The following is a 12,503-nucleotide window of genomic DNA, read 5'->3' as shown; positions in this document are numbered from 1 at the left end:
GACCGGCTCAGAGCTCATCTCCCAGGAGCTGACCAAGAGCCAGTGTTGAGGAGAGAAGCCTTTCTCGGAAACATGCAGCGTTTGAGCAGTCCAGGCCTGCTGAGTTAACCCTTTCCTGCACAATCTTAGAGCCAGAGGAGCCTGATAGAATGGGAGGAAGGCATCACCTGAGGAGGTGAATTTCATGCTTCGCCTGTCTTCATGCAACTGCCTCTTCTCCAGTGCATCAGGGAATCTAATCTAGAAAAGAGCACTTTTAGTAGATAGTAGTAAGGTATCGGATCCCATGCTATTCCTGATTTATGCACCTGCTTCTACCCATCAGAGGACTCAGTGACAAGATGTGGATTAGCCTTATATATACTGGAAAACCTCACTCAGCAGAGCCTGGAACGTGGACTCTTTCCCACATTTCAGTCCATACAATAATTTCTGCACCAGGTTTTAACATAATTTTATCTTTTATCTGGCATAATTTTTTAATGCTTTCCAGGGTGATTGTCTACTTGTCCTAAATAATACCTTCCCATTTGACCCAGCAGTCAATCAGATGGTTGCACTATTTAGAATCTTAAGATACTTACTTTCCCAGGAAACTTGGGAAATTGGAGAGGTGCTTCTTTTGCAAAGCAAAAACATATTTGAGGAGCATTGTTCAAAAAACATTTGCACTGTTGCTGTACTTAGAGAAAAATTTAATGTGAAGACAAGACTGTGTGCTTTTACCAAGACCACCTTGGGTGATACCGTAAGAACAAAAGCAATTGTGGCTCTTTAAAATAACCAGAGGCCAGGCGCGGTGGCTCAAGCCTGTAATCCCAGCACTGTGGGAGGCCGAGACGGGCGGATCACGAGGTCAGGAGATCGAGACCATCCTGGCTAACACGGTGAAACCCCGTCTCTACTAAAAATACAAAAACTAGCCGGGCGAGGTGGCGGGCGCCTGTAGTCCCAGCTACTCGGGAGGCTGAGGCAGGAGAATGGCGTAAACCCGGGAGGCAGAGCTTGCAGTGAGCTGAGATCCGGCCACTGCACTCCAGTCCAGGCGACAGAGCCAGATTCTGCCTCAAAAAAAAAATAAAAAAATAAAATAACCAGAAAGGAACAAGTCAGGTGAACTGACAGTGAAAGGATTGTGTAGCTGGATTAAAGATCTGTAGATTACAGATAACAGGTAAAGAGGAAAAGATTACATTGCTAAATATCAATCATCATTTTATTTCTACCCAGGGAGCACTTTAGCTCCTTGGGTAGAAAACTTAGTAATAACATCCTCAGTATACGTAGCTTTGAGGAGGTCACTGCTTTTCAAAGGAAGGGGTAGGATGATTTGAAATTTTACAGTTTGAAAATATGATCACAAAATGGGCTAGCATGAGGGCTTAAGTAAATGAGTTGGAAGAGACTTCTAGTTCAGTGCCACTTTCCTGTGTTGGCATAGGATTATGTTGTACATGCTATTCAAATACCATTGAAGACTGGGCGCAGCGGCTCACACCTGTAATCCCAGCACCTTGGAAGGCCAAGGCGAGAGGATCACTTGAGCCCAGGAGTTCAAGACCAGCCTGGGCAACATGTGAGAACCCATCTCTGTTTGTTTAAAAATTAAAATAAATAAATTTTGATAAAAATACCATTGAAGATACTAAAGCAAACATAGGAAAGCTTGGTGCTTTAAGCAGAAATAGAAATCTGAATTTTTTAATTGTTGTTTCGTGTCTGGCACATAGGGGGACTTGGGTAATTATGCCACATGTTGAAAGCAAGAGACTGGCTGTTTATAATTGTGATAAATTTCTGTTAAATTGAATTACTGGTTAGGAAGGCTTATTTTCTTCATAGTCCAGGTTTCGTCTCTGGAATATATTTTTTCTCAGATTCGACTTGTAGTTAAGTTACAACATTTAGTGGTAAACTAGCTGTTTTCTGTAGCTATTAGTGGAAACAATTGTGGAATTATTCGAAAGCAAATCTTCAGTTTTTTAGTATGATCATGGATAATTAGACAAAGAGATTAGCATGTTATAAGAAAAGTACATAATAATAACACCTAACATTTATATAGTGCTTACTGGGTGCCAGACACTGTTCTGAGCACCTTGCATGTATTATGTAATCCTCATAACAGTCTTTCGAGGTAAGTTTTTAAATTATTATCCTCATTTTACTGATAAAGAAATTGAAGTACAGAGCCATGAAATGACTTGCCTGAGATCACGTGGCCAGTAAATGGTTTCAAATCCACACCATTGGAACCGGAATCTGGACTCTAACCCCCTAAGATTATACAGACTACAGATTAATGAGGAAATTGGGATGATCCCATGTGTGATACACAGCTTAGCCAGTGTAACAAGTAGAAAGAAAGTGGGGGACACAATGAACATAATAATACCGAATGAATGTTAAGGAAAAATAGAAGAGCAGTAATTTTTTTGAATGGTTTGCCCTTTGTCCTAACCAGAGTGCAACAGACAGAATGGAGTGGTAATGAGAGGCAGCCAGAGCCATTGCCACTGCAAAGGGCTTTTCAGCAGGTAGCTCTTGACTCTGGTATTGAGAATAATGAGAAAATACATGGAACTAGAACCACTGCCTGCCCCCTTATGATCTAGTTATAAAATTTGTACTAATAATATATTTGCATTTATAGGTTGTTTCAAATAGTATAAAAATTAAAATTACAATTTCTGTTCTTTAGTAGTATCTTTTAGTGATACCCTGCTCTAAAATATTTATCCAGAGTGGTTGAAGAATTGGACCCTCTGATTTCATTTCCTCTAATGGGTGTATTAGTCCATTTTCATACTGCTATGAAGAAATACCCTAAACTTGGTAATTTATAAAGAAAAGAGGTTTAGTTGATTTACAAGTTTCACATGGCTGGGGAGGCCTTGGGAAGCTTACAATCATGGCAGAAGGGGGAGCAAACTTGTCCTTCACATGGCAGCAGGAGAGAGAATGAGTGCTAGCAGGAGAAATGCGAGACACTTATAAAACCATCAGATCTCGTGAGAACTCACTCACTCTCACGAGACTAGCATGGGGTAAACCACCCCCATGATTCAGTCACTTCCCACCAGGTCCCTTCCAGGACACATGGGGATTATTGGAACTATTAATTCAAGATGAGAGTTGGGTGGCGACCCAGCCAGACCATATCAATGGGAAAATCTTGATTGTTTTAACCCTTGTTGAAATTAACTAATATTGATGGTTCCTCTTCCGTTCCCCTCACCTTAGTCTTTTTTATTGCAGTTCCTCAGTTCCAGTTTTTTTTTTTCTTTTCTTCTCATGTTTGCTTTGTTCCCTCGACTCAGTTGCGAACCCAAGGAGGGAAGAGACTCAGCTTATATATCTTTTCTGTCATACCTGGCAGAATTAAGTATAACATATTTTACCAGTTTTGAAAAGCAAGGCTACCGCAAACCTGGCTTACTCTTTCTGTGATTATTAAGGATCTTGTCATGATGTGGTTCCAAATTGCGAATCTTAGTTATGATTGTACTGTCCTCTGGATCTACCGTATGAGATATGAGCCACCTTGAAGACAGGAATTCTTGCGTGATCACAATTATATCCAAAGTAGCTAGATCACCACACAGGAACACTCCATAAATGTTTTTCAATAAATTCATGAGTGAGTAATGAATGCTGCTCCCAAGGCAGAACCTGAGCTGTCGAATTTTTGTTTTAATCTCTGATAGAAATTTGATTTCTTGTATCTATTTCAAAGTCTTGATCTTGATTTTTCTTTAAAACTCAGGGTGTTTAATGCAGCCTGCCACCTGGAGTTTTTAAAAATCAAAATTCTATCATATATGTTTTTTAGTTTCTTAATGATTTTTAACCCCTATTTATGATTACCCTGAAAATGTTTGAATATAAATGATTTACATTTTAACATCAATAACACTTTAACCTTATAAACAGTCTCAGGAATCTCTTGGTGGCGTTTTTTACATATGGCTTTTTTTTTTTTTTTACATGCTTATGTTATTTCTTAAATATTTGAATATAAAATCAAAATAAGCAACTGCTTTTTTCACTCTGGAAAATCAAGAAGTAGTACCCGACCAAGATACTTTTTACCTTAATTTTTTCTACTTCCTTTACCCATCACTTGTCTTGGCATATTTACTTCTAATATATTATTCCTTGTTTTTTTGTTTTTCTCTTACTGCCATCATCATGTAGATAATTTTCAATACTACAATTTACAAACGATAAAATCTAGAATTTTGAAATTCTTTTCAAAAATGTTGACCGTGTTTTCTCCCGCAGAGAAAAGGCGAGCATGGTTGTCCCTGAGGAAAGAGAAGGCAGAGATGAAACAAACCTAGACCTGGTAAGAGGCACAGCGTCCACAGATGTTTCCACCGACACTCGCAAAGCCGGTGAGTCCTGCCTGCGCTTTGTCAGGCGCCTCCATTGCCTGCAAAGCGGGCTCTGAAGTTCCAGAGTTACTCTGCCAAGGCTTGGTCTGTGTCAACAAACTCTTAAAAATGGGGTTTAGGCCAAGGAGAGGATGTGTACTTCCCTACTCTAATCTCAGCTCTACCATTTACTCACCATGTGTCCTCCTCAGAGCGCAGGCACTGTGTCATCTGCAAACCATGTGAGGTTGAGTTCTAGGCACCCCAGCTTAGAATGGGTTCTGTTCCAGCGTTGCCTTTATGATTGGTTGGTTGAGACTCAGAATGTACTTTTGCAAATAAACTTTGGTAAATGGTGGTTAGGTTCTTATCTCAACCTAAAAAGCCAGTTTAACCCAGAGTAGTTGAAGGAAGTTTCTCCTTCCCTCCTCTGCCTCTCCCCTTAGATGTATACATAGGTGGGGTGCATACACTCCCCCTCTCCTTCTGTATTCATGTCTTCTTGGTTACTCCCCAGATCCCCAGCGTCTGGTACACATTGCTGTGCAGTGTCCAAACTGTGGCATGCCACCAAGACCTGCTGAATTCCAAGTGCACTGTGATCCAGAAATCACCATTTTCCCATTCCCCAAATTCCTATTTTCCCATGCCAGCAGCTGATTCCAGCCAGGCGACATGAGAAGAGCAATACGATTGAGTTGGTTTAACCTTTGGTGAGGCCAAATACAGTTAGAACAGTGGATGTCAGAATTTAGTAGACTTTAGAATAACCTCAGATGCTTGTTAAAACTGTAGATTCATAGCCCTCAATTCATAGAAATTCTGACTCAGTGGATGTGAAATGGAGCCAGCATCTCGGCGGCTTCTAATGGAAGTGGTTTTTGGACCATACTTTGGGAAACACTACCTCAGAGCCTCTGTGTCTTGTTCAAAGAAGATTCTTTGAAAAATCAACCAGTTTGTTGACATTTCATGAAGAATGACAGAATGTACGGCAGTGTGAAGGAAGACAGATTGGAGTGTGTGGGTACCACACAGAGAGCTGTTCGTAGAAGTCTGTCCTTAGAGGTCAGTTCTCATGCCTTCATATTAGTTGCCTATGGCTGCTATAGCGAATTACCACAGACTTAGTGGCTCAAAACAGCATGTTTTATTATGTTACAGTTCTGCAGGTTCAAAGTCCAAATGGGTTTTATGAGGCAAGATATTGGCATGGCTGCATTCCTCCTGGAGGCTCTAGGGGAGAATCCCTTTCCTGGCCTTTTCCAGCCTCTACAGGCCACCTGAATTCCTTAGCTTACAGCCCCTTCCTCCATCTTCAAAGCCAGTAGCATAGCATCCTCTCTTCTGTGATCATCCTGCCTCCATCTTTCACTTCTGAGAACCCTTCGGCCTACCTAGGTAACCCAGATAATCTCCCAATCTCAAAATACTTAACAGAGATACATTCTGAGAGCTGTGTCATTAGACGATTTCATCATTACATGAACATCACAGAACATGCTTCCACAAAGCTAGACGGTCTACCCTGCTGCACAGCTAGGCTATGTGGTACGGTCTATGGCTCCTGGGCCACAAACCTGCATAGCATGTTACTGTACTGAATACTCTAGGCAAGTGTAACACAATGGTAAGTATTTGTGTATCTAAACACATCTAAACATAGAAAGGTATGATAAAAATACAGTATTGTGATCTTATGGGATGACTGTGTTACATGTACTTTGTCATTGACCAAAACATTGTGTACAGCACATGACTGTATCGATAGGTTGCAGGGATTTGGATGTGGACATCTTTGCGGGGTACCATTATTCTGTCTACAGCAGCCCTTGATACCTAAAAATGTAATCCTTAAACAAGCAGCATTAACATCACCTGTGATTTTGTTATAAATGCAGATTCTTAGACCCTTTAGATCCCAGACCTACTAAATACAGAGTCTGCTTTTTTATTTTGAGACGGAGTTTCAGTCTTGTTGTGCAGGCTGGAGTGTACTGGCACAGTCTCGGCTCACTGCAACCTCCGCCTCCTGGGATCAAGCAATTCTCCTGCCTCAGCCTCACAAGTAGCTGGGATTACAGGTGCCCGCCACCATGCCCGGATGATTTTTTGTATTTTTAGTAGAGACGGGGTTTCACCGTGTTGGCCAGGCTGGTCTCAGACTCCTTTCCTCAAGTGATCCACCTGCCTCAGCCTCCAACGTGCTGGGATTACAGGTGTGAGCCACCCCGCCCAGCCCGAGTCTGCTTTTTAATGTTAGAATGTGAGAAGCTGTGGTCTAAGATGTTCGTGTTTTTCCCAGCTCCTTCCCTTTCTCCATCTCTGGAGTCTTTGATGTAAACACAATAGTTCCTAAATCACTAGATTTACTCAGTGAGCATTTTGAAGCATCTACTGTGTCTGCTATTTTAAGCATCTGCCCTCAGGCTTTGTCCTAGGAATTGGGCATACATTGACCAACAAAATGTGGTCAGTGCAGTAATAACGGGCTATGAGGAAACTAGGCAGGGGAGACCTTTGCAGATATGTGTGGATTTACAAATCGTTGCAAATAAGGAACTACTGACAGAGTCTAACTTTCCTGTTAGCTCAGTTTCGTTCAAGGGAAATTGCTTCTACTTTATAAACAAATCTGTTTGAAAATATAGAAATTATATGGAATATTACCATATAGAATTATGTAACCATCCATCAGCGTTAACAACAGAAACATCGATTTTTAGATTTTGTTATATTCCTTCTTTGAGATTTCTTCCCCAGTGACATTACTTACTTTATCTGTACAGGTGGCCAGGAACAGAATGGTACACAGCAAAGCGTAGTTGTGGATATGCGTGAATTTCGAAGTGAGCTCCCATCTCTGATCCATCGTCGGGGCATTGACATTGAACCCGTGACTTTAGAGGTTGGAGATTACATCCTCACTCCAGAAATGTGTGTGGAGCGCAAGAGTATCAGTGATTTAATCGGCTCTTTAAATAACGGCCGCCTCTACAGCCAGTGCGTCTCCATGTCCCGCTACTACAAGCGTCCTGTGCTTCTGATCGAGTTTGACCCCAGCAAGCCTTTCTCTCTCACTGCCCGAGGTGCCTTGTTTCAGGAGATCTCCAGCAATGACATTAGTTCCAAACTCACTCTTCTTACACTTCACTTCCCCAGACTACGGATTCTCTGGTGCCCCTCTCCTCATGCAACGGCGGAGTTGTTTGAGGAGCTGAAACAAAATAAGCCACAGCCTGATGCGGCGACAGCACTGGCCATTACGGCAGATTCTGAAACCCTTCCCGAGTCAGAAAAGTACAATGCTGGTCCCCAAGACTTCTTGTTAAAAATGCCAGGGGTGAATGCCAAAAACTGCCGCTCCTTGATGCACCACGTTAAGAACATCGCAGAATTAGCAACCCTGTCACAAGACAAGCTCACAAATATTCTGGGGAATGCTGCAAATGCCAAGCAGCTTTATGATTTCATTCACACCTCTTATGCAGAAGTCGTATCGAAAGGAAAAGGGAAAAAGTGAACAGTGGTGGCTGTTTTCTTATCCCACGCCTGTGCTTTTCAGCTGCTCCTCGCCAGACGTCATAGGTCGTTATTAATTATTAGTTTGGTATTTCATTCTTTTCCAGTGCTCTCAATGGTTGTGCGGTGGACCAGAAGCCAGGATTCCTCTCTGAACTCTGCAGTTGGGCATCACTTTGACTTGCCTGTGCCTGCTGTTGTCCCTCCCTGCACCATCCATGCCAGGCTTTGCATGTTCCGTTGTGCAGCATCAGGTAAAGTTCCTACAAGTGTTTACAGAAAGTAGAAATTGTACCTGATCCTGACAGATCTCATTTAGAAAGGAACATGCTAAGCCTGGCATGGACGGTGCAGGGAGGGACAAGAGCAGGCACAAGAAAGCTACCATTTTTAACAGTCCTTGTTATCTAGTGCAACATAAATAACAGTCTTAATTGCACTTAATACCAGTGCCCCGTGGCTCTCCAAATCTGTTCTTTGCTGTTGTGTCTGCTGGACGTTTGAACTGATGTTTGTGTAGGAATCGTGTTCTGACCCTTTGTCTATGAAGGAGCCTTCTGGAATACTGAGAAGGAACATCTCTTTGCCATTCCTGACCAGTTCTCTCTACCATTTTCTTCAGCTCCACACTTCTTCTGCCTGTCTGCTCTAAGGAAATTTCATGGAGCCTTTAAGACGGTCTAATTCAAGACAGTCTCCTCTAAAACTGGCTGACTAGTCTTCTAATGACCCGAACATACGTAGCATATACTATAACTTCATTGTTCAAAATTAGTATTTTTAAAACAAAATGAATTACCTATTTGCAAAAGTTAATGGTGAAGGAGCTCTTAGAATTCTCAGTTTTTGCACATATTCAGTCTCCTAATATCCGAGATCTCTAAGTCCAAATGGCTAGTGACAGAGTTTTTTCAGACTTCCTCGTTTCCCAGCTCTTATATCCTAAGACACCAGCATCATATCTTCTAGAAATACAACCTAATTGGCAGTGAGCCGAGATCGCGCCACTGCACCCCTGCCTGGGCAACAGAGCGAGGCTTTGTCTCTATTAAAAAACAAAAAAAAGAAAAGAAAAAGAAACACAACCTAAGCTCACCTTCCTGTGATTCGTATTTCTCACAGTCCTGTGCCAGGGTGGCTCCTTTCTTCTCTGTGTGAGGACTCAAATGCAAGCCAATGAGTGGCCCACTAAGCTTTTAAGATTTGGTTTTTCTGCCTTGAGATAAAAAGGACTGTAGGTAAATGAAAGATCAATGTATGGAATATATAAAAATTCAAAAGAAATACATACATTTAAAAATCCATAAAAAAAAATCTCATTCTAAACTTCCTAAGTTGACTTTTCACATAAGTGTACAAATAGGATATTCACAGCATCTTTGTACAGTTTTTAAACTTTTATATTTAAATATTATTAACTTGCCTGTTGTTCACATGTTGAGTAGCGAGCAGGAAATTTTCTACCTCAGGAGCTGATATAGATATCAGTTCTGCTAGCCATATCACACATTTTAATGTTTCATCAACATCAACTATTTTTTTGTTTGCTACAGTATTTGAACTAATAGACAGTGGATCGTGTAACACAAAACTGTCCTCGACTTTAACAAAATTATCATCATTTTTTTTTTTTTTTGAGACAGAGTCGCCCTCTGCTGCCCAGGCTGGAGTGCAATGGCACAATCTCGGCTCACTGCAACCTCCGCCTCCCAGGTTCAAGCAGTTCTCCCTCCCAAGTAGCTGGAATTACAGGCGTGCACCACCACGCCCGGCTAATTTTTGTGTTTTTAGTAGAGACGGGGGTTTCACCATGTTGGCCAGGCTGGTTTCAAATACTGACCTCAGGTGATCCACCCACCTCAGCCTCCCACAGTGCTGGGATAGCAGGCGTGAGCCACTGCACCCAGCCAACAAAATTATTTTTAACTGTCCTTTCTGAACTGAACCTCTCACGTTGGCATCTTGATTTATTGGTACTTAACAGTATATATGGATTTTGAACTCTACACAAGGATACTACCAGAATGAATTGAGGAGTATCAAGAACCAGATTGGTTATAGTAGAACTCTGTAAGATGATGTGGAGAGTAAGGAGAAGGACAAGAAATAAAAATTAGTTTAAGATGGAATAAAGATTTGGGCTGCTAATTTTTTCCCAGGATTCAAAATATACCCCCTAGAATGGAAAACAAAAATTTGAATGATTACATTATTGTTAACATTCAATTTTGTATTTATTTTATTGAGTATAGTTCAGAGTGTATTAAAATAGACCTGCCACTTCAAATGATAATGATTATTATAATGTCTCTTCACCCTGTTCTAGCACTTCTTGCAGTATGTGGTTTCTGTTTTTTTCTTGTATAATTCCACTTGCCTTTTATTGTTGTTTCATTATATAAAAGGAACATCTTCACATAGCATATTCTATGAAAGGGGTTTCATTCCAAGTTGAGTTTTCAAAAATAAGGTCTTAAAGCTACCATTTTCAACAGTCCTTGTTACCTAGTGCAACATAAATAACAGTCTTAATTGCACTTAATGCCAGTGCCCCATGGTTCTCCAAATCTGTTCATTGCTCTTGTATCTGCTCTACGCTTGAAGACAGGTGCACTGTCTCATATGTATTTGAATTATGAACATTAATTTCTAATGAATTCTAAAATGGTCATTGTAAGTGAAAGCCTCTCGCTGCCACTTCCTCTTCCAACTACATAAATATATTTCAACGTATTTCCAGTTTTGGAAAATTTTCAATACATCCATCAAGTGTTTACTTAGATTTTTGTACAAATATTTTTACAATCTAAGAATCTTTGGTAAAGGAACTAGAGATGCATGCAGTTGTAAAATTAATGTATTTATTTTCCAGCAGAATTTTATTAACTTCACTTTTTTTCTCTCAAGATAGTAAATATCCAGTGTACTTATGAACTCATGTTTAGCTCTTTTAAAACCTTTTCTAAAAACTAAATCAGCATTATTCTATTTTACAAGTTTTTTGTATAAAAATGTGAACTGATGAGATATTGTGAGAAATCATTTTGTTTCATTTAAATCATAGTGCCTCTTTTGATACTTTCTTAAAATTATGCAAGAAGAAAACATTTTTAGTAGTGGTCATAAATATTATCTTTTTGGCAGTAAGTTATTACTTCTTCAGCCTGAGGCTCAGTAGACGATATGTCTGTATGTGTTTGAGAACATCCTGGATACAGTTTCCCAGCTCATGAGGAACTGAAAATAGTCTCATTCACCAACGCAGTAGGATGTGAAGGGTTAAGTCTAGATTTGGTCGCGTTGAAATCCCACAATATAGAATTAATAAACGGCCTTCAGCAGGAAAACCTACACCGAAGCAAATCCGAGAAAGTGGGTCATGGGGAGACAGGCGTTACCGGTCTTTCCTTTGTTTTGCAAGCATAATTTGATTTTCCTTTGGCTCAGAAAACTTCTTTGGGGAAATTCACTTTTGTGTTCAGTTTAACCTGGAAGTGTCCTGTTAAAAACCAACATTTAGGAAAGTTCTTCTTTCAGGATGGAGTATATTAAAATTAAGCCAGGCTTTGATATGAATTATCACTTTTCTTTATTGTTTTGTTTTCTATTTTGGTTTATAGGTATTTCTGGCTCAGTTCTGAACTTCAGCACTTAATCATCCTTATCAACCACGTTTTTGGTGGCTTAAACCACTATGCTGTTGTTTTTTAATTTAAAGATGCATAAGCCAAAATTTGGATGGGAGTGAGACATAACTGATTTATATGAATTTCAGCAGGGTTGTATGTGTGTGTGTTTAATAAAATATATATTTATTCAGTATTTTCCTCAGTATTTTATGGGCAAAGTAAAAATGACAATGTATAGTGAAAGGGCATCTATTACCACCAGTGATAATTTAAAATCCTGAAAATGTTTCTTTTTTTTCGTTTTTGTTATGAAGAAACGATTAAAGGAGAAGTGCTCTTTGAACCACTGCTTTTGCTGTTTAATTCATTTGGTTACCTACTTTCTAAGACTTGACAATACTGGTTACTTTTCCTTTCTGCTTTTCATTCTGTATCATGTCTCTTTAAGGAGGAAAACAAGACAAAACAAAAAAACTATTCTTCAAAAAATATTCATTTGTCAGTTTGTGATGAGTGTGTGGTAAGCACAATGCCTGGGATATCTTAGCTCAACAAAGGTGCATTCCTGGCCACTCCTGCCTCGTACATTTTTGTTCCTTTAATGTCAGAGTTGGAAAAAATGAATTATCCTTTCAACACCTCTGGAATTTATTGTAATCTTTCAAACAAGCTTAATTATTGGTTATTGATTGACTCAATGATTTAATTACATTTGCTTCTGCTTCAAAATGTAGATCTGTATCCCTTTTTAACAAGGTGTGAGGTTATTTCTCAACATGTTTTAGTGTCTGAATAAAACTTTGGCAGACTAACCCCTTCTTAGTAGCAGCGCTGCAACTCACATTTTTTAAAAATCACTTATGCGTTATCTCATTTGATCCTCATAACAAAGCCACGAAGGTACTATTATTTAATGTTGTTTTACAGTGATGAAACTGACACAGAGACGCTAAGTAATTTGCTCAAGGTCACCCAG

General features: G+C 39.9%; 1 protein-coding gene across 1 annotated transcript in view; it reads left to right on the top strand.

Moving 5' to 3' along the window:
- Nucleotides 1–11,875, top strand: part of ERCC4 (excision repair cross-complementation group 4) — a 32,907-nt gene extending 21,032 nt beyond the window's left edge. Inside the window, exons 10-11 of the mRNA XM_011956025.1 lie at nt 4,285–4,397; nt 7,166–11,875. Of these exons, the coding sequence (XP_011811415.1) occupies nt 4,285–4,397; nt 7,166–7,899 (847 nt within the window). The 3' untranslated portion in view covers nt 7,900–11,875. The remainder of the gene's footprint in view (nt 1–4,284; nt 4,398–7,165) is intronic.
- The last annotated feature ends 628 nt before the right edge of the window (nt 11,876–12,503 follow it).

The sequence above is a fragment of the Colobus angolensis genome, unplaced genomic scaffold (assembly GCF_000951035.1).
Source record: "Colobus angolensis palliatus isolate OR3802 unplaced genomic scaffold, Cang.pa_1.0 Scaffold407, whole genome shotgun sequence".
In the NCBI taxonomy this organism is placed as follows: Eukaryota; Metazoa; Chordata; class Mammalia; order Primates; family Cercopithecidae; genus Colobus; species Colobus angolensis.
The sequence above is the reverse complement of the archived record's forward strand: the minus strand, read 5'-3'. Positions and strand labels throughout refer to the sequence as shown.